Source organism: Theobroma cacao, chromosome 4 (genome assembly GCF_000208745.1).
Source record: "Theobroma cacao cultivar B97-61/B2 chromosome 4, Criollo_cocoa_genome_V2, whole genome shotgun sequence".
Classification (NCBI taxonomy): domain Eukaryota; kingdom Viridiplantae; phylum Streptophyta; class Magnoliopsida; order Malvales; family Malvaceae; genus Theobroma; species Theobroma cacao.
This window is the reverse complement of record NC_030853.1, coordinates 25863867-25885026: the sequence shown is the minus strand read 5'-3', so window position 1 is coordinate 25885026 and position 21160 is coordinate 25863867. Positions and strand designations below refer to the sequence as shown.

Genomic DNA, 21160 nt, shown 5'->3' with positions numbered 1-21160 from the left:
TTTTTTATATTAGCTTTATCTTAATTTTTTATACATAACTTCTAGTTAAACCTTAAAAATATATATATTATTAACAAGTGCTTTAAGACATTTGTTAAAATTATCTAATTTTTTTCTCTGAATACATTAAAATTATCATATGAATCATCAAATACTAAATTATTAATATATTTAATTTAAAGTGAAATTGACCTTCATAAAATTTCAATGTAAATGTTTTTAAATAAAGAATAAGAATAAGATGATCATAATAACAATAAGAATACGATGTTATAAGAATTTTAATGTTATTTAAATATGGGTATAAATGGTTTTTATTTGACATAATATTTTAAAAATATATCCACTATTTAAAAAATTTTAAATAAATTTTTATTTTTTATTATATTTAATTAAATTTTATATTTTTATTTTTAATCAAATAAACACTTATAATTAACGACTGATTAAATATTATTAATTAAAATGACACATATCATTTTATACTTATAAAATTTTTATCCAGCACTAATATAAGAGTTAAAAATGTCATTTAATCATATTATTATAACACATTATCATATTATATTAACATTCAATATAACATATTAATATTACGTAATATAAAAAAAATAAACTTTTTAACTAAAGAAATATATTAATTAAAAAAATTAATCATAAAAATTTATTTGATTTAAAATAAAAATATAAAAATTTAATTAAATATAATAAAAATAAAAATATTTTATTAATTTTTTAAAAAATAAATATCATATTTTTTATTTCTTTTTCTCCAACAATTTTATATATTTTTCGTATTATTCATTTTACAAAGCAAAACCTTCAAATTTTAACTACTGATATTTTGAGGTCTCTCTTATTTAAAAAATATATTTCGAGGTCTTCAAATTTATATTAGAAAAAAGATATAGTTTCAATTTTTTTTTATTTTGAAATTTCCTCTATACATTAAAATTTTTTGTTTATTTAAAATTTTGTGCACAAATCCCGGTTTTACCCCCACCCCGCCTCAAATACGTCCTCTCCCAAGTCTTCTTACCCTATGCACCCATCTTCGCCGTCGGATACCAATTAACAGGTAACGCTCTTTCCCTTTCTTTTTCGACGTAGTAATTACATAAAATATTTAAACCAAAACAAAAAAAAAATTCTTTTCTGTTCCTTCATTTTCTCGGTAACCAACCAATGTCCAAACGGACCCAAAAAATTTATCTAATTATGAAAAGTAAAATCTCAAAATTTTAATGCCTAGCCTTCTTTTCATTTTCCCTTAGCTTCGAATTTGAGGTTTTCCTTAATTAATTCTGTAAGTTTTTTTCTTCAAACAGTTTTTAGTTTTGGAATTTTAGCTAGGGTTTATTGGATTGTTTTTCAATAATTGAAATTAATTTAGATTTTTGTTCTATTGATTTTTGGCATTTGGATTATTGCTAATTTTTCTAGAAATTTAGGTGTATTTAATAGATGGCGGATCGAAACTCGACTGCCTCAAAGCCTATATGGATGAAGCAAGCCGAGGAGGCCAAGCTGAAAAGTGAGGCCGAAAAAGCTGCTGCTGCTAAAGCAGCTTTCGAAGCCACATTCAAGGATGTTGATAAGAACCGTAACAAGGATGTGGCGGCAGCTTCATCCGATAGTGAGTCTGAGGACACCAGTGACTTGGTGAACAAGCCAATTGGTCCTGTGGATCCTGCCAAGTGCATGGCAGCGGGGCCTGGAATAGCGGGTGGCACTGCCTGTGCAGCCTCCACGTTTATGGTGGTAACGAAGGATGCTGATGGGAGGAAAGTACAGAGTGGGGGTGCTCAGATTAAGGTGAAGGTTTCGCCTGGTGTGGGCGTTGGGGGTTCAGAACAAGAAGGGATTGTGAAGGATATGGGAGATGGGACTTACACTGTGACTTATGTGGTGCCTAAGAGAGGGAACTATATGGTGAATATTGAGTGCAATGGAAAACCCATCATGGGTAGCCCTTTCCCGGTGTTCTTCAGTGCAGGTAACATTGTTAAAGATGTGTCTATTCAAGTTTTAACTGCATATTTTCTTGTCATGCAAAATTTTGTACCTTTGGTGACCCTAATTGATTGTTGTGGATAAAATGTGAACTTTTTAATGTTCAAATTGAGTGTGCAATGTGAAGAAGGCTCGTTATTTGGAATAAGAGTTCTCAATGTAATTGACCTTTTCATAGTTTTGCTTCACTGCCAATCTAAATTGCTGTTCAATTTCTGTTCTTGCTTATTGTTTGTACATTTGGCTTCACTTTTAGGCATGGTTCTTGGCTGTAGGCTGTAGGGCTTGTGGTATAGATATTGAATTTTTTGTCATGCAGGTACTTCTACTGGAGGACTACTAGGGGTGGCTCCTGCATCCACATATCCAAATCTAGTCAACCAAACCATGCCCAACATGCCAAACTACACAGGTTCTGTTTCTGGAGCTTTCCCTGGCTTATTGGGAATGATCCCAGGCATTGTTTCTGGTGCTTCAGGTGGTGCTATTTTGCCGGGAATGGGGGCATCTCTTGGGGAAGTTTGTCGAGAATACCTCAATGGTCGTTGTGCTAAAACTGATTGCAAATTGAACCACCCTCCCCACAATTTGCTGATGACTGCCTTGGCTGCAACAACCAGCATGGGAACTCTCAGTCAGGTTCCTATGGCACCTTCTGCAGCTGCAATGGCTGCAGCTCAGGCTATTGTTGCTGCTCAGGCCCTTCAAGCTCATGCAGCTCAGGTGCAAGCACAAGCTCAGTCAACCAAAGATTCATCTGGTACTTTTTAAACTATCTTGTTTTCCTTGTCTTTTTTTCTTTAATTTATTTTCAAAGTTCTATTTATCTTGTTTTAATTTCCTTTTTAGTCAAGGGCACAAGCTAATAGTTGTCTGCTTCCTGTCAGATTCTCCTGACAAAGCTGGGAAGGCTGATGCGTTGAAAAAAACCCTACAAGTTAGCAATCTTAGCCCACTTCTCACAGCAGAGCAATTGAAGCAGCTTTTTAGCTTCTGTGGTACAGTTGTTGAGTGTACAATCACTGATTCAAAGCATTTTGCTTACATAGAGTACTCAAAACCTGAGGAAGCAACAGCTGCTTTGGCATTGAACAATATGGATATTGGAGGTCGACCATTAAATGTGGAGATGGCTAAATCGCTTCCCCAGAAACCAGCTGTTTCATCATTGGCTTCATCATCTTTGCCTATGATGATGCAGCAAGCTGTTGCCATGCAACAGATGCAATTCCAACAGGCTTTGCTTATGCAACAGACATTGACTGCTCAGCAGGCAGCTAACCGAGCTGCAAGCATGAAGTCTGCAACAGAGCTAGCCGCAGCAAGAGCTGCAGAGATAAGTAAGAAGCTAAAAGCTGATGGACTTGTTACTGAAGAGAAGGAAACTAAAAGTAAATCTAGGTATGTCTCCTCATCAGGACAAGTTTATTTTCTTTCATATGTGTATTGTTTCTTAAGGCTTTATTTTTTATTGAGGCTTCTGCTTCTGTCTTGTTAATGAAAAGAGTTACTTGTGTTCTCCTCTATTTTCTCCTAACAGCTGCTATTATTAAGCTACATATGGTTTGCAAGCAGAGTTTCACTATTTGGTATGATATGCAGAACATCTATGTTTTGTCTTTTAGGTTTATGGGGATAGGATAGACTGCAGCATTTCTTTTAAATGAATAATGTTTATGACGTGCGCTTTAATTATGAGCTGAACATTGTATCTGGTATGTATTTGTAATGGTTCTCCCGTGTGGTCAAATCATGATTTTGTCTTTCCAGATGATATTTTTACGTATTGAGAACCAAAGGAGATCAAAGTTTTCCGTTATGTATCATAGACTTCAAATTTCCTTATAAAAAAATCGAGAGTTCTGCTAATTCATTACTCCTGCTGACAGGTCACCATCCACTTCTCGTGCAAGGTCAAGGTCCAAGTCAAAATCACCCCTTAGTTATCAGAGAAGATCAAGATCAAAGTCTAGATCACCAATTAATTATCGGCGAAGGTCAAGGTCCAAGTCAAGATCACCGATCAGTTATAGACGAAGAAGGAGGTCTCGCTCTTATTCACCTTCTCTTCGTTTCCAACGAGACCGTAGGTCCAAATCACCTGTGAGATCTCATCATCGTTCAAGGTATGATAGTGAACGGCGGTCATATAGAGATAGGGATGACATTGACAGGAGTAGGAGACGAGATCTGGATAGATCACGTGATCGTCGTTCATCTGTTTCAAGGAGAAATAGGAGTAGGAGTATTAGTCCTCAAACAAGAAAATCACCTCCTGTTGATTCAGACTCCCCAAAAAATAGCAGAGAAAGTTCACCAAGGGCGAGGAAGTCATCTCATCCTGATTCAAGGTCACCAAGGCATCATAGGAGAAGTAGGTCATCCCCAAAGAATGATGATGAAAGAAAATTGAAATACAGAAAACGCTCTAGGTCAAAATCTGTTGATTCTGATAAGAAAAGGGATCAAATCCAGGGTGAAAAATCAAAGCACCGCAGCAGAAGGCGTTCCAGGTCATTATCTTCAGAAGGTGAGCATCGAGGAAGAAGCAGGTCTTCTGCAAGTTCAGATGAAAACAAATTAAAACACAGAAGGCGGTCCAGGTCAGTTTCTGTTGAACGCAAGGTTCGCTCCAACAGTAAAATTGATGAAATGAAGAAAGATGAATCGAGACATAGTGATAGAAGGCGTTCCCGGTCAGGGTCGGCTGAAGGTAGGCATTACACCAAGGAGAGGAGTGATAGAAGCAGAGATAAGAAGTCTAAGCATAGGGATAGAAGGCGATCCAGGTCAAGATCTGCTGAGGGCAAGCATCACAGAGAAAGCAGGCTGTTCCCCAGAAATTCGGGTGGAAATAAAATAAAACATCGAAGGCTCTCCAGATCAAAGTCTACTGAAGTCAAGCATCGTTCCAGTGATAAAATAGATGAAAGATCAAAACGTCATGATAGAAAGCATTTATCATCTGCCGAATGTAGGCATCCTAGAGGAAGTAGATCTTCTCCGAGAAGTTCTGAAGACAATGATTCAAGACGCAGAAGGCGCTCTAGGTCAAAGTCAGTAGAAGGTAGGTATTATTTGGATGATGGGAATAAAAATTCACCTCATTTTGGCAAAAAATTAGGCAAGACTGGATATGATAATGGGCTGCTTACTTCCACTGTGAATGATTTAAAAATTACAGGGAATGATGGAATATTGGCTTCAAAGGAGGAGGATTATGACTCTAAAGTTTCAGTGAATGATGATCAGGAATTGAAGGGCAAATATTTACTACAGTTTAGCTGTGATGAAGGACTCTCACCAAATAACAGATTGGATGCAGATGAACTAAGCAAACTTGAAGGATCAAGTAGTAAGCATCAGCTCAACAGTAATGGTAATGTCACGAACTCACCAAAAATGAAATAACACTAATGGAGTTGTAGTGTTGGTGACTAATAGTAACTTGTTTATGTTGTCCTTTGCAGGATCTGAAAATCATTCCATTTCTCCTCAGCAGAACTGAGCTGTGGGCTTTAGTTGTGGAGCTGGACCTTGGGGCCTGTGATTTCTGCAGTCAAAGTTACTTCAAGCTGTCTGACTTCTGACTCTCCAATTTAGGCTTGGTTCAATTCAAGCTTGTTCAGATATGAACAATTTATATAGAGTTTAATGAGCTTTTGGCTCCTAAAGGATCGGCAGTTCACTTAGGAGATTGCTTAGTGTTTCTTTTGGTGCTTGGATTTTTCAGCCATTTGTTGGTTCTTCATAAATGTATGCCCTTTGTGCTCTTTTATCTTTTGCAGGCATGTGGAACAAATTGGAATTGAAGTCTCTGAGCTGACATTTACAATGGATAAAGTATTTCAAGCAGTGTTCTGCTTTCATCTGCAATCAACCATGCAATGTTTGTAGCAAGCTTCATTTACTGCTATATATGTATGTTGGACCATTATCTCTATTGCTGAATTGTGAATTTATTAAGTGTTTATTTGAAAGTTTGCATCCTTGTTTAGTTTTATTCTCTTTCCCTCTGTATAAAATTAGTTATGCTTGTGTATGTACTAGCAAGCTTGCATCTATGTGACGTCTTAGGTCCTGCAAACAGTTGATTTAGAAAATAAAAATGCTCAATATTGAGAAGTTAGGACTTACTGTTGGCCTGTTTCCCAATGCACCTTTTACTGAGTTGGTCTGTGATCTGCTATTTTTGTTACTGGCCTTTTTTTTCTTCCACAGTCACCTTTGTCTTCGAGCAATCTTGATGCCTACAACCCTTGGCCTTGGATTGATGTGCTTGATCATAGGTTCCATTTTTATTTGCCGTTAATGGTCTGGACAGCCTGTTATATCCCAAACTCATGCAGGTTATATACATGGTGTTCCTGTTGGAGCTGTCAGTGATCAGTTTGCAGGGTTGATTTTTACTTGATCTATGTGAAGGTATGCAGTCACTTTGTGACAGAGAGCTTATGCTATAAAATTTCTATTAACATTTTTGAAATTTCCTTAGTGTTGATTAATAAAAGTAAGGAGTGAATGCATTTCTCTGCTGCTGTCTGCAATATTTTTATCTTTTTCCATTCTATTACAAACCTGTTCTTTACTCATATCCCATCTTTTTCACCTGCCCCATATTTTTTTTCTTTTTTTTTCCTGCTTGTTTTTCCTCCTTTCCAAGGAAAGTTGTTGGCCAAAGCTACTTTAAGGTCCAGCGTAATCAGATCCTGCTGGGATGAATAGCGTCTCAATTTGAGCCTCATAGCAGATTGGTTGATCACTTACCTTAGTTTCATGGTTTTTCACAGGTAATTTTCCATGACACTGATTGGCTGAGTTCTTTATGATAGTAAGTCAAGTTAGATTTGCTTGAATTTGTGTCCTAGATATTAATCCTTTGGCTGTGTTAACTCTAATTCTGCTTGATTGCCAAAAATTCTGTTGATTGATAGAAGCAACTGGAAACCTTTACATTCTGGTTTGTTGCATGTTTCGATCATGGAAAACATCATCTAACCATTTTTTCGGTATCCTATTTTAGAATTAAGATGAAACATTATTTTTTATTTTCAGAGGGGCAAAGTTGGAGCCTTGGAGTCGAGAGTGAATTGTTGTATTAATCATAGCCTCATAGGCAGTTCATAGTATGTATAGTTTAAACAGTGGATGCACTTGTTGCTGCTTGTTGTTTGCATATGCTTTTGCACTCAAGTAGAACTGTGATGTTGGCGTCTAGAACTCACTCGCTTTTTTTCCCCCTCTCCCATCCTCTGTTTCTTCTCCCCGTCTTTTTCCAGGTCTTTGAATACTTCTGCCCCCNTAAAATTTATAATATTTAGGTTATATCCAAGGCAATGGTACTTAATCGTCCACCTCAAGCACCCAGCCCAAACAATATCCTCCCAAGCACCTTCTCATTCCTCCCCCCTCCCCTCCCCTTTTTCTTTTTCTCTTTCTTTCAGTTTCTTTTTAGGACGAGGCATGGATATGGTGGTATAAGAGCTCAGCCCTGGTCTCAAACTCTCTGGAAATGTTGAGTGGCGTGAAGCAGATGTAAAAATGTTCTTGCATTTTACAGAACTTACTAAAATCCCCTACCAACACCAATCCCACCCCATCGATCTCTCACTCGCTTCCCCCATATCTGTAGTTGTTCTGTTTTTCTCTTATTTTTTGCTCCATCTTGGGCGTCATCTTACGATGGTGGGTGCAAGCAAGGATTGACTGGTTAGGGAAATATGCGATGAGCTGATTGATTACATTTTGATGTCAAACTGTAGTTCTAAATATTGCCTGTCGCCATCTAATTCAAAATAGAACCACGAGTCACGATTTTTTTTTTTTGAAATACATCACCCTCAGTCTCTGCCTATGACCCTATTTATTTTTTATTTTACTATAAACAAATCAAAGGAGGATTTTATTTTATTTTATTTTTATTTTTATTATCGACTTTGTCATTGTGTCTCCATTGAAGTTACTTTCAACCACGTAGTATATTCATAAAATATAATTGTCACATTTTTAGGATGGTAATGGTAAGAAATTGTTAAAATCATCATGAAATGAGGACAAAATCAATCAATAACTTTGTTGTTAACTAAATTGAAAAATTGAGATGGTGGCTGTCCTCTCTATCCAACCCCTTTTTGTCTACATTTTGCACGGAAGGAGCATGAACCATGATTGTCAAGCATTTGAGTCACTGTATTAGGTAGGATCTACATTGTACGAAACTTAAATTAATCAACAACTCGTGATAGACCGTGCAGAGTGCAAACAACGTGATTAGGCTAGAGTCCAGATTATATCTGCTGTCATCTGGGCTCAGCCAGCTGTTGTCAGAAACTAAACAGTGTTGAAAACGATGCAGAAGCGAAACCGTGTACTGGACTTGTTAAAATATACGTTGGATTCTTTGTCATGATTCGGAAATAATTCTGGGTATCCCAACAAATGTACTTGAATAATCTCTATCTTTTATGTTAAATTTATGAATGATACGGTCCCTGTTATGTTTTTCTCGTGGAAGAGGCGCATTCATGGCCGCAAATCTGGGTGCTCATCCCACACCCCACGGGCCACAAGTTTGTCAACTATAAGTGCAACTTTTTGAGTCTGATTTATATTTTCTTTTTTAAATGATGGAGAGAATTTGACTCTGATGGTACATCTTACTTTACTTAATATGCAATAAATTACGAAAAATTAGTATTACATCAAGTGAGAGAAATAATTAAGATAAAAATATTTCAAAAAATAATAAATTATCACCCAAAATGTGTATATACGTTTTTTGGAACAAGACGAGGAAAAATAAAAATGATGAGAACAATACTAAATTTAGCAATCATAATTATTACCAGTGTTTTCTATTTTTCAACATTTTTTTCTGGTTATTAAAGTAGTGCATTCCATTTAAAAAAAAAAAACAGAAAAGGCAAAATACGAATCCATGAGTAAAAAACCCAAAACAACCTTCTAAAGTAAAGTTGGAATGGACACTTATCCTCAATCCCACCAAACCTTTGTCCTATGGTTTTCCCCTCTCCCCTTCCACAAATATCTTTCCCATCCCAGCCTTCTTTCCTCCCCTCTCCACAGAACAAAGATCCCTCGCCGTGTTGCTTATAAGTTGCTGTTTCATTTTGCAAACATTTCTCAAGCAAAAACAATATACTATGTACAAAAAAAGGGATGAATAAAAATTAGTCGTAATTAACGGAAAAGAGCGTTTTCAGAATTATTAAGATGCGTTGCGGTTGCGGATTAGCGGCGATTCCGGGAACCGACGCCCGCTTCTTTGTCCCCGACACGTCCTTCATCCGGTTACGGAGACCTGTCGACCCCACCCGGGTCCAATTCGGGTCGTTGAAAATCAAGGCGAGGATCAATGAAGCGAGGAAGGAGGTGAGTTTCTATGAGTTGCTGGGGATACCCGAGACGGGTACTTTACCGGAGATAAAGCAGGCGTATAAGCAGCTGGCGAGGAAGTACCACCCGGACGTGTCGCCGCCGGATCGGGTGGAGGAGTACACCCAGCGGTTTATACGAGTCCAGGAGGCTTATGAGACTTTGTCGGATCCGAGGAGGAGGGCGTCGTATGATCGCGACTTGGCTTTGGGGATTCATCTTGCTTTCTCTGCTAGACGACGTTACCAATACGATGAGGTATTCTGCCTTTCTTTTTAATGTTTAATTCTTTCGATTGATTTTAGCTTCCTTTTTTGGGAAAGTTTGGTTGGTGTTTTTGGGAGTACTGGGTATCTGGGTTACTTTTATTTAAGTTATTAAATTAGCTTATTGATTGTTGCGGGCTTGAATTTTTTGTTCTCGGGGAAATTTTTTGTACATATGGAAATTCAGTAAGTCTTTGATTACGTAGAGGAGGTAAGTTAACCTTTTGGATTGATGATTTTGGTGTTGGGAAAGTTCTCTAAGTTTTGTACCAGTTGGGATTTGGTGGAAGTTTAGTTTGTTTTGATTGATGAAGAAGCTAGGGTCAAAAACTGATACGGAAGGTCAAATCTATTCCTGTTCTCATCCTTTTTGTGTTGGTTAAGTTCATTGAAGTAGATAAACTTCCTTGGCTTCCATCGCTAGCGGTTTGGTTTACATGAGGGAAAGGTTGTTCTTATTAAAATAATAATAAAAGAAGAAGAAAAAAAGAACCGTACTATATGCTAAGCTTCAAGGATATGAAAGGCTAGACAGAGTATTTCATCTTCCGTGATTTGTTATGGTCTTTAGTCTTTTCATGTTACATCTTGGAATCTAAGACAAGTAGGAGTAGCTATGCTGTCGGTTAGAGTTGGATACATATTGATTAATATTTTGTATGGTGTCCAGGCTTATAGGGAATAAGCAATTAACTCTTCTCCTTTAGCTTTTTTACATTGATAGGTAAAACTTTTAATCTGGAATTTTCATATGCCATTTAATTCGGTGAAACTGGCTCTTGATATGCTTCTTTCTTTTGCAAGGATGACAGTGTCTAACTAGTCATCCTTCTTAGTTTTGGTATGTTATTTTCTTCATTGTTTCTCGATTCATCATGTTCAAACATGTCATTCACTTCGATACAACTTCTTAGCAGTCCATGGTAACCAACCCTTGTAGGCTTTAATTGTTGGGCTCAAACCTGGTCACCTCTCGTATCCATCAAATTGCCTATGGTTGTTTATTAGGGTAAAAAAAGAACTTGTTTATTGCTTTCCTTTGCAAAAAGGATTTGGCTGGTTTTTTTTTAGTAATGATAATAACGAAATCATTCGATTTTGTCCGATCCCTTAATTGTTTTGCACCCTAATATTTGACTGATCTTTAGAGTTGGAGCAATTTTAGTTTTTATTATGATATTTCTTCTACTTTTGGGCTGTTTTCTTTTTTTTTTCATGAAAGTTGCATGTCGCTTTAGTTTTTTGCCTCTAAAGGTTTGACCTAAGAGGATGATTGTTTGTTTTGGGGCTGTCAAATAGGAATATTTTGTTTACACATTCATGCTTTTGTTAATATTTACTGATGTGTTGAGAGAAACAGTTTGGTTTACCTAAAATTCATACATTCCATTTGCTACCAGGAACTGGAAGAGCGGAGTGAGTGGAAAAATCGTTGGCAATCTCAGCTATCAGAGCTGAAGAGAAGAAGCATGAATAGGGATGCCAGAGGAAACATGTCATGGGGAGCTCGAATGCGCAGGCAAAGGGATGAATCTTCCAGAGAACAATAAATAACTTCCCTATTTCCTCCACGCATACAAATATGAATAGCCTTTTGGTTAGGTTTTTGGTTTTATCTTTGTCTATATTATAGATGGCGACTGGTTTAGCATTGCTCAAAAGAGAGTACTTTCAATGCTAATTTAGCATTTTATCGAAAATCAAATGCCCAACTGTCTTTCAGCCATATTAATCATACTAAGTTACTAACACACGATTGTACATAAATTTTATGTAGAATTTATCTTGCTCAAGTTATTTGCTTTGTTTTCATGTATTCTGGTCTTGAAGCTTGTTTGCAATTTTCATTTTATGTTGGGTTGTTACTTGGGTAAACCTTATCTCAAAAGCTCCATTCTAGGCGGCAAGCTATATATGATGGAAAAGGATATCAATTTTGTGCCTAGACTTGTGATTGTATCAAGAGTTTAACATTTTAATTTGTATCAGTTAAAGCCTTTTTGTCAACCATGAGCTCAATGAGCATATAGCCCACCGTAGGGCAGGGGGGCCTGAAAAGGAGTCCTAGGTTGTGCATGCCAAGGACATAAATTCACTCAAAAAGTAGAAAAACAGAGAAACCTTATGTCAGCCTTTAAAAGTGTTAAAAAAAGAAACACTCAAAGTGTGTTTGTGGTTGCTTGGTTCAATTTGAGAACCTCTTACTCATGCTAGTTGGTTCTTTTATAGCACTCTATTATTTCATGTGAACTCTAACTTGGCAGACATTTGATACCAAGTTTCTGACAATATGTTGGGGAGTTTGTCCAAATCTATAGTTTGATTATGCACCAAAAACTCCTTTTCCTACTCCCAACTCTGTTAATCATGAGATATTGGTTCGCTAAAAAGATGGTGGTTGCATTTGTGGGTGTTTTTTTGTGACATTGGCTGTGAATTGCACTAAATTGTTGACTTTGTATCTGGTGTTGTTGCTTGCTTTTGGACTCCAGGATGATTTGACACTAATAATTCTTTAAATAAAAGTTGCTTAGAAAGCAAACTATCGTTCTGCAGAAAAGACCTTTCGAACATAAAATATCATGTCAATAACATTACAAAGCCAAAGATTAGTTGTTTGATTAGGTACAGCTGCATAATCAAGATTTAAAACAAATAAAGAATGTTCTATAAGTATATGTGTATAAAGAATCTTTTTGAGTTCTAAAAACAAATGTTGAATATGTGTTGGGTTGGAAGAATGTTTGAGTTAATTTCAGGAAGTTGATGCTTGGTGGGGTGGCGGCTCAGGCTGATTTTGAAGGGAAGACAATCCTGACCAGGGTCCAATCCATTAAAATTTTATAACCTCGGGGATTTTTGGTCCTCTAACACTGTGGTTTTTAGTTGCTGACTTGCTGCTTCCTTTGCCTTTGTGCCCACATTGTGAACTTCATCTACATCCACAGCAGAAAGTCACAAAATCTGTGCACTGATCTACAAATATTTGCTTCTTTCAGAATAGGAACATCCTGTTATAATAAAGGTATAATCTTGCTGTTTAACAACAACTAAGATAAAAGAAAATGAACATAATCATTACATAAAGGAAACCAATTAATTCCCCACTCAAGACATAAAGAAGAATTTGCTGAAAAAGAAACAAGGTCTAATCTGGCTGCATACATAATCTTTGCTTGATCACTTCAGAAAGTTGAGATACCAGCCAAGTGACAGAACTAATCCTCCGTATTTTCTGCTATTGGGTTCCTTCTAAACAGTAAAAATATGAGCAAATCAATACACTTTTAAAATCTGAACTGCGAATGACTTGCCCCTTGAGTGTTGAAATTGCCCATTGAAGTCAAAGTCCCAATCACTGGCTGCTCTATAGACTTGTGATTTCTGCAATTAAATAGCACTCCATATTTCCTTACAAGTAAAGAAGATATGATTCCTACAATCTTCATCACTTCCACAGAGAAAACAGTTTATATTTTGCAAAGGAATTCCCCAATGCTTCAATCTTGACAGAGTGGGGAGTTTGTCCAATGCAACCTAGCCAGTATCCTTGGGGATATATAAAGGAAACCAAAGTAACTTGTGCCATCCCACCTTAGATTGTTTGTGCCTAAGAAACTCCCATGTGTCAGCCACGTGGCTTGCTAGAGCCTGTAGGAAGCCAAAGAATAGTGTCTGCCTGCAGAGGATTAGGAGTAATAATACTATCAACAGCTGCAATAATAACCGATATGGCCCTTGATCTAGTCTTAAACCAATTCCACCCATTACCTTCAACAACAACAGCAACCTTGACTTGTTTATGGAGTCCAGAGAAATGGTTCAAGAGAGGGCCATGAGGGTGCCAGTTGTCAAGCCAAAAGAAAGTATTCCTCCCGTCACCAATTTCATGCTTAGTCTTAAAATCTTCTTCCAACACCTGGTACAATGTTGAGGGATAGGTACATGCCAAAAGTTCCTGCCTCTAATTACATATTCATGAACCCAGGTTACCCAAGTAGATCCAGACTTACAGTAAACAGTCCAAAGTTGTTTGCGTACACAAGCCTTATTCCAAATGGCCATATCCGTTGAGCCTAAGCGACCTTCAATGCCATTGCCAACTAACTTAATTTGGCACCCTTTGCGTTGCTCAAACATATTTGCACATGTCTTGGAGGTTTTGCAATTAGAAATCTAAGACTTTAATAAAAAGATCTACTTTAGACAACGTAAATAATGAAAGGGATCAATGTAACTGAACCAGCCATTACTTCATAAACTGCACATACGTTTTGATAAAATGTCTAATGTTATAAGTAAAGCGTTCAATTACATTGAGAACGATGCGGAAAAATCTCTCTTCAACCCAAATTTAAGGAAGGGAAGAGTAGAGAGACTATTGGTATCAAAGGATATTAATATCATGGCAGCACTGAATATTTTCATTGCCATGATAGCTTCGTTCTTTTCTGGGGCAATGATGCCAGTCAAATCTGCGGTTGAATACCATGACTATGCATACGTGTCACGCCCCTTTTGTGGAGAAGGCCGGGACAGTCCGATGGCAAGGGCTTGGGGCTCGAGAGTAGGCGAGCCAGCTTGAGGATGGGCGATTAACGAGGGCTGAAACCCCAATTTGGTGCCGAGGGACTTGGAGGTATCGGCACCCGCGAGCGGATGAGCGCACGGGCCAGCACACAGACGGGGCTCGCAGGCGCGCAGGGAAATGGAGCGCAGCAGAGCAGGCAGACTGGCGTGCAGCTGGGGGGCGCGAACTGCCCAGGCAGTCTGCCTGGTGCACGAGAAACACTAGCCAACCCGAGACCTGCGGGGCAGCCGTTGTCTGCCGTGGGCAACAGGACCAGGGGCACGTCAGGAGGGCTTAGAAGAGTTCAAAACAGCCCCTAGCCGTTGGGAACTGTCTTATAACGGCTCCAAGGGATCCTAGGCTATATAAACCCCTTGAGCCCCCTCATTTAAGACTAATGACTCTTATATTAGAATTATTATCAATAAAAGATCTCTCTTTGTTCTCTCAATTCTCTTGTTCTTGTCAAAATCGATCTTAACTTACTAACTTGAGAAAGCTGCTAGCTTTTCTAAGCGACCTTGAGTGAGGCAAAGGCTAGGTCCACGGGTCAAGAGAAAACCCCCGTGACATGCACACCAATATAGACTGCCCTGGAATCGATCTGCCAAAGCCTTCCCCATAGTTTTTCAACTTCTGGAATGGATGAAAGAGATGGATTAATGTCAAATACATAGCTTTTTACTGCCAAGAAAACAAAAAAAGATGAACAATTCAATTGTGTAACTACTCTTTAGCTCGAATCTTGGTATGGTTTATTGTAGAAATTGACGTTCCAATCACTTAATTCTATTTTCCTTTCAATCTTAGCTTGGCCCCTCAAAGCCTACTAATGCAAGTCTGGCTGATCTCTGCTACTGCCTACTGCTGCTGGTTGCATATCCCTATCGAGAATTAACTTCTTCCATTCACACATTTTAACTTCAAATTATAATATTCAATGTCTGTGATAAAATTTCCCAAAAGCTTGTAGCATTTAGAGTTCAACTATTCATCAAGAGTTGAATATATTTTTCTATTTTACAATTTCATGTTATCTTCAGTACATTACTACGTCAATGATTATGTAACCAACTACTGCTGCTGGTTATCAACCAGGCTGAAAGCCTGAAATAGTGCAGCAACATATGCAGTTTCTTATCAGTACAATAAAAGTACTAATAATTACTAATAGCCAAGGTAGTTCCACACAAAAAAAAACTCCCACGCGCAGGCAAGAACACATGCCGATTGCAAAGTGCTGCAATCATTCAAGTTCAGTTGCAAGAAGTAAACCACTCCTTTTTAGCTCAGACTTTAGCTTCAGTAATTGATCCTCTGGCAAAGTTATCGTGACCAATCTTTCTTTGCCATCACTCTCAGTACTTGGGGGCCCTGGAAGAAACAAAACTGCTCCTTCGTCTCCCACACCTTGGATAGAATAATATGCAAACATTGGTTTATGTCCTTTTAACTCCAATTCATATAAACCGACATCTTCCAGGTTCACAAATGTTAAATTTGTCCCATACATGATGTAATCTGTCACCCCATTCTCTTTCTCTACAGCAGCCTCAATCTTGTTTCTTTCATCCAGGCCCTGATCTTCAGCTAGCAACATTGCTAACTTGTTCAAATCTGCTTCCGTGACAGAGAAATTTGCCTTGACTGCACTTATGATTTGACTGTTGCTAGGAACATTAGTGTCATGGTAGGGATCTTTTCTACAAACTGTCACAATTTGTGGTTCATATGCTTCTTTAACTCTGGCTATGCATTGCCAAATAACAGCGCAAACGGACTCGAAAGGCGAAATTTTTTTACCTCCATCTTCACCACATATCTTTACATGTAAGGTTAATAGCTGTAGTTTGCTCAAGAAGAAAGAAAAAGTTTCCATTTTGCAGTTATTGGCAGTTACCCAAAGGTCTCCAACAGGGTTGACCTGCTTTGCAGAAAGTGGTTCCTTGGCAAGTTGGGTTGGGTCATCAGGTTTTTCAATCTTGGCAACTGACTCTGAGAGGGTGAGTGGCCCATTGAGCTTAAGCCCAGCCATGTATTGGCCCCAACTATTGATGAAATCAGAGGCTGAAAATGCATCTCCAAGGATATGGGCCCAGCTCATCCCCACTGAAATTCCTCCGCATTTGAACCAAGTAACCTGCACAGCAAAGCTCAGTAAAAGATCAGGGAAGGAAAGTAATGAAGCCACTAGAGTTCAAGACCCAGCGAGGTCCTTACATACCTAGGGGATAGGGCAATTCTTGCATAGACATGGTTAGTCACTCCCTATACTTGTCCTCTCTTTCTTCTATGGGCTACTAGAACTATTAATTTTCATGTTGAAAGAGTAATATTCCTCATTCCTACCTCTGTCTAACTATTGACTCGTTGCTATCACCATCTACATCCTCTTTTAAAAGCTTATCAAGTCATTGCAATATAATAAACTTAACTTGATCTATGCTCATTTGTTACTTTTTTTAGATTAGCATAAATAAATAAAACTATTCATGATTCGAAATTTTTATCTTGTGTGAAAATTCTACATATACCTAGTTGGGATTACAAGAAACCATCAAAAACACATTCACATGTATCAAAAAAGAAAGAAACATAACTCATGCAAAGGTTCGTTGGTAGCATTTCATGATTGGTGTGCCATGACAACCATAGTGATACTGAGAGCATTGGCCTTCGCATTAATTGGTGATTGGTACAGTTGGGAAGAAAAGTTGTGCAAAAAGAAAAGTATAACGTGAACAAAGGGCGAAAGAAAAAAAAAATTCTTCTCTATTTTTAATGTTTTAACCTAAAAACTTGAAGCTAAACCTTTGAAGAAAGTTAACCTAATAAAAGTTTTGTTGGGTTTTACTATCTCGTTGACCGAAGAAAGGCAGTACGACTCTGCGGAAATGATTAAGTAAAGTCAAAGGTTGACTTAAAAAGAGCCTTTCTGTTTATAAGTTATGAACAATTACTATATAAGGTAATATGATACTAGCACGTTACTATATCAGGGAGAAGTATTACTAGAAACTACCTTAGCCGGAAAGGTTGCTAAAAATATTAATGAATATATCACCTGTAAGTAAACTGAAGGAGAAAATGATAATTCTGGGCCGATGGCTCGATGGTAAACGAGCAGGTTGTGAAGGGAATCATCTCCCATCTCTAGCCATTCATCGATTGTCTTATCACATAATCCTTCCACGAACCTCACCCCACAATCGTTACACTTTATATAGGGTCGGCCTGACTCGCTTCTCTTGATCCGGCCGGAGGTGATATAATAGTCGTTGAGCGAAAAAAACATGATTTCCTTCATGCGTGCGATGGTTAGCCCTTCCACTACCTGGCTGCTAAAGAAGTAGACCCCTTTGAGGTAGTGAAGCTTCATGGCTAAGTCAAGGCCGCTAAGCTCATGAACCACATCCGTACCGGTCACGCGGCCTGGGCCGACGGATGAGAGCCTAATGTTATAGACAAGGCGGTCTTGTTCTGGAGGAACCATGCTGCTGATTGGGAAGTAAGTGGAGTGGAGAGAGAAATAGGTAAAAGTGCGTGGAAGGCCTGACGCGCTGGCCAACGTGGCTTTGGGGTCTTATAAATTGGGTTCTCAAATCAAGAGCGGTGGGGGATTTAATGGGAAACATTTATTTGGTTCCTATTCATTGGTTCGTTAGGCGTGGAGCAGTTGGCCACTTTGGCTTTGCATTTAAAGTTCACCGCTTAGTTTGAAATGGATGAGAAGCACCTTCTAACCAGAGATTTTAAACTGGGATGATTATATATGCTTACTCAAAATAAGGTGCATTTTTTGCAAAATAATTAAAAAAAAAACTCTTAAAATAATCCATAGGAACAAATATGCATGAGAACAAAAGTTCAGGAAGATTGATGTTCAGGCGGATAGTAAATTAGTAGTTGCTACGGTAACTTCTTAGTTAAATCACCTTTACTCAAATTCAGATTTAATTCATAGCATTCACAATTTCGACTAACAAGTGGTTCTCTATCAATGAAAATTCCCTAATCTTAACTTGTCTCCTTGTAAAGTTAGAAGTTTACTTCTAAATAATGTAATCAGAATTTGTTTCTCTCGATTAATTAGGTAATAAATATTTATTCTTAAAAAAAATTATTTAAATTTAATGTTAAAAACCAAAATAAAAATTCATCTGAAGGACAATTAGTCAGCCCGTGCATTTGATGAAGGTCCCTGTCCAATATGTAATTAATGTCATTATTACATATTCATCTTAATTAAAATTAAGTATGTATATATATAAATATAAAAGGAATCAAACATTGAACCTATATATAGCTACGCATCAAAGAGGATGATACATACACATTAGACATGCATTTTTACATCAACCATTACGCATCTCCGCAGTCCACTTATCCTCATCAAACATTTTTACCTTTGTCAACCCAATGCTCCATCATGGGTTGCTTTTCATGTATGTATATATATATATGCCATTTTTATAATTTATTTTTTGAGTGATGTATTTTCTATTGCCCAAGGAATATAATTGAAACTCAACAAAAATAAAAGGGACATAAATTAATAATGTCCTCTTCAAAGATTTATTATTAGTCTTAACATTCAATTATATATTAGCTTTATCTTTCAATTAAGACATTATTGAACTCAAATTTTAGCTGATTAAAATATTAATTTATCTTTTTTATATCAATCAAAAACACATTGGTATAATTATTTTGTTACAATTATTATGATTAATTTTCCATCGTTTTCAACAAAAAAAACAAAGTACGGTTTATGATTAATTACATTCACATTACTTGATTGAGTACATGTCAATCGTTGGAAATTTATTTGTGAAGTTTAAAAATTTTGTTATCAAAATAAATTTCTGTATAGGATAATAATATAAAAAAATTAAAAAAAATTGAAATTTTAAATAAAATTAAAGAATTGAGAACACGGTCCCCTCCTACTAGCGCCACCCTACTTTTGCTTTGTCCTTGCTTTCCTGTCTTTGCTCTCAACTCGAGTATGGTGTTTTGGAAAGTTTTGAATTTTACCATAAAATTCTTCATATAAAGTCTTCTCTCGTACCCAAAAATTTTATATATATTTCTGAAAAGTATTTACAACGACTCTCAAAGCATTAAAGAGGGAACAAGATGGAGGATAAGGTTTGACCCAGAAATGATACCATGTTGGAGATGGTTTAAGAACTCATTTATAGCAATTGATTGTTACCTTCAAGATACCTAGTTTCATTTCATAAGGTTAACTTAGTCATTCCATAAAGTCTTTAAATAAAAAGAAATGGTAATTAAGGGGCTGAAATTTTTAATAAAAGATATTAATTGTATATATTAAATTAATTAACGCAATTGAAAATACCTAGCTGTCTCTGCTTTAATCATCTGGGGCCTTAAATGACTTACCATTAATACTTCGGGCCCTCATGTTAGGCCGAAACTTAGTTGGAAATTGTGGCAATGAAACTCTCCTGGTTAATTTCCAATACGTTCGGCTTATGTGGGATCCATTCCATTTCTTGGTCGACCTGGAAAGGTGTATACCATAGATGGGACGAAGAAAGATCAGTGAACGATAGCAATCGCAGGTTTTGTAGAATGGCCTGATTAATCTTTCCATTGACACCGAAAATAATTGCAGCCAACTAAAGTTTGAGTTCTTGATCCCCATAGTAAAAAGGAATTTCATTGTATTTGAATGAGTTGGGAGACGGCAAATGCTAGCTATGAGTTCTCCACGTAGAAAGGTGTTTCTCCAATAATGGGAAGAAGGGAGAGAGAATTACTGAACTAAATGAGACAATACATAATGGTCCCATTATTGGGTAATAAGGGCAGTGACAAGCGACAATCTAACTTACCTAAGCTTATCTAGCCAGCTCACTCAGCTTAAATTCAAAGGGGTCCGGGACAATTGGGAGGGGGCTTCAAATTGCCACCTCCCCTTTTGCAGCTGTAATTTGTAAATATATTGTGTTTGTGAAAATTTGTTAAACAGAAAAATTAATTTTATATAAAATTAAAAAGAAAAGAGAGAAAGGGTATGAGATAAATAATTAGAATAATATGCAGTTTATTAAAATTTTAATTTTAATTTTTTTATATAATTATATATCATATCGTATATATTAAAAAACGTCATGTCTTGTACTAGCAATGTGTACCTTGAATAGGTTGTGAATTGAGGTAAAATGCATTTGACGGCACAATTAATCCCCTTAACATTATGGCTATCATATAATGTAGACTCAACCTTTTTACGAACGGTATTTATAATCGTTATCATTGTTTGCAATATGTTATAAATGAGCAAACGTGACTCCTAAAGTCCCAACTCACTGACTACTTATAGTCTTTTTTTTGTCATAAATGCCAAGGAATAATAATATTAAACATGTTGCTCATTACGGATATTTTTATCCAATTATTTCTTTTTTTTTAATAATTATAAAATAAAACTTAATTTTCTTTTATCAGTATCCGAGCATTTGGTTTACTGATTTGTACATGATATTTTTACTTAAAAATAATATTCGAATTTCTCTTCTCTAATTATAAAAAAAAAATTAATCTTCTTTGACCCTAACGTTGTATATTGAATTTTCAAGTTAAAAATCCTTCATTAGAAGAACATTTGGCTAGATCGAGGATATGATTGTTCCTTTGGTAGATTGGCTTAGCTTAGCTTTTTGTAATCAGCTTCTTTCCTACACCAATCTCAGTTTTCTTGATCGCTTACTGTGTTTTCACGGAGCAATATACAATGATTGGGGACTTGCTGTCTTCGAATAAATGATGTCTGCTGCAATAACACTCTTAGATATAAGATTACCCAGATTTCAATAATGTATTAATGTTGTAATATCATCTGTAAATACTAATATCACATCAAACACCTTAGAATAATTAGATA

General features: G+C 36.8%; 3 protein-coding genes across 11 annotated transcripts; 2 read left to right on the top strand and 1 right to left on the bottom strand.

Annotated features, from left to right (window-relative positions):
• LOC18602657 (serine/arginine repetitive matrix protein 2) lies at positions 997-7867 on the top strand. Of its 9 annotated transcripts, none has more exons than XR_001927602.1 (10): positions 997-1078; positions 1452-1996; positions 2333-2773; positions 2901-3414; positions 3903-5080; positions 5198-5392; positions 5484-5934; positions 6363-6438; positions 6682-6803; positions 7458-7867. XR_001927602.1 is itself a non-coding variant. In XM_018119794.1 (7 exons), exons 2-7 carry the CDS (start codon positions 1465-1467, stop codon positions 5519-5521), a joined length of 2898 nt encoding a protein of 965 aa, XP_017975283.1. In that variant the 5' UTR covers positions 997-1078; positions 1452-1464; the 3' UTR covers positions 5522-6016. The 9 variants fall into 9 exon arrangements, 1 of the variants encoding a protein (XP_017975283.1); XR_001927601.1 differs by having other exon boundaries at positions 6677-6803; XR_001927603.1 differs by lacking the exons at positions 6682-6803; positions 7458-7867 and adding exons at positions 6804-6844; positions 7069-7206.
• LOC18602656 (chaperone protein dnaJ 20, chloroplastic) lies at positions 9014-11490 on the top strand. Its single transcript, XM_007034177.2, has 2 exons — positions 9014-9666; positions 11075-11490. The coding sequence occupies exons 1-2, from the start codon at positions 9247-9249 to the stop codon at positions 11222-11224; spliced, it is 570 nt and encodes a 189-aa protein (XP_007034239.1). The 5' UTR covers positions 9014-9246; the 3' UTR covers positions 11225-11490.
• On the bottom strand, positions 15192-17818 carry LOC18602653 (protein ECERIFERUM 26). The gene is made up of 2 exons (XM_007034174.2): positions 17309-17818; positions 15192-16384 (listed from the first exon to the last, which is right to left on the bottom strand). The coding sequence occupies exons 1-2, from the start codon at positions 17735-17737 to the stop codon at positions 15491-15493; spliced, it is 1323 nt and encodes a 440-aa protein (XP_007034236.2). The 5' UTR covers positions 17738-17818; the 3' UTR covers positions 15192-15490.

Excerpts from the sequence above, each read along its gene's own strand:
- LOC18602657 (XM_018119794.1), top strand. The coding sequence starts at position 1,465 with ATGGCGGATCGAAACTCGACTGCCTCAAAGCCTATATGGATGAAGCAA. Across the intron at positions 2,774-2,900 it reads GTCAACCAAAGATTCATCTG|ATTCTCCTGACAAAGCTGGG; the intron begins GTACTTTTTAAA and ends GCTTCCTGTCAG. Across the intron at positions 5,393-5,483 it reads GCATCAGCTCAACAGTAATG|GATCTGAAAATCATTCCATT; the intron begins GTAATGTCACGA and ends TGTCCTTTGCAG.
- LOC18602656 (XM_007034177.2), top strand. The coding sequence starts at position 9,247 with ATGCGTTGCGGTTGCGGATTAGCGGCGATTCCGGGAACCGACGCCCGC. Across the intron at positions 9,667-11,074 it reads GACGTTACCAATACGATGAG|GAACTGGAAGAGCGGAGTGA; the intron begins GTATTCTGCCTT and ends ATTTGCTACCAG.
- LOC18602653 (XM_007034174.2), bottom strand. The coding sequence starts at position 17,737 with ATGGTTCCTCCAGAACAAGACCGCCTTGTCTATAACATTAGGCTCTCA. Across the intron at positions 16,385-17,308 it reads CTCCTTCAGTTTACTTACAG|GTTACTTGGTTCAAATGCGG; the intron begins GTGATATATTCA and ends TTTGCTGTGCAG.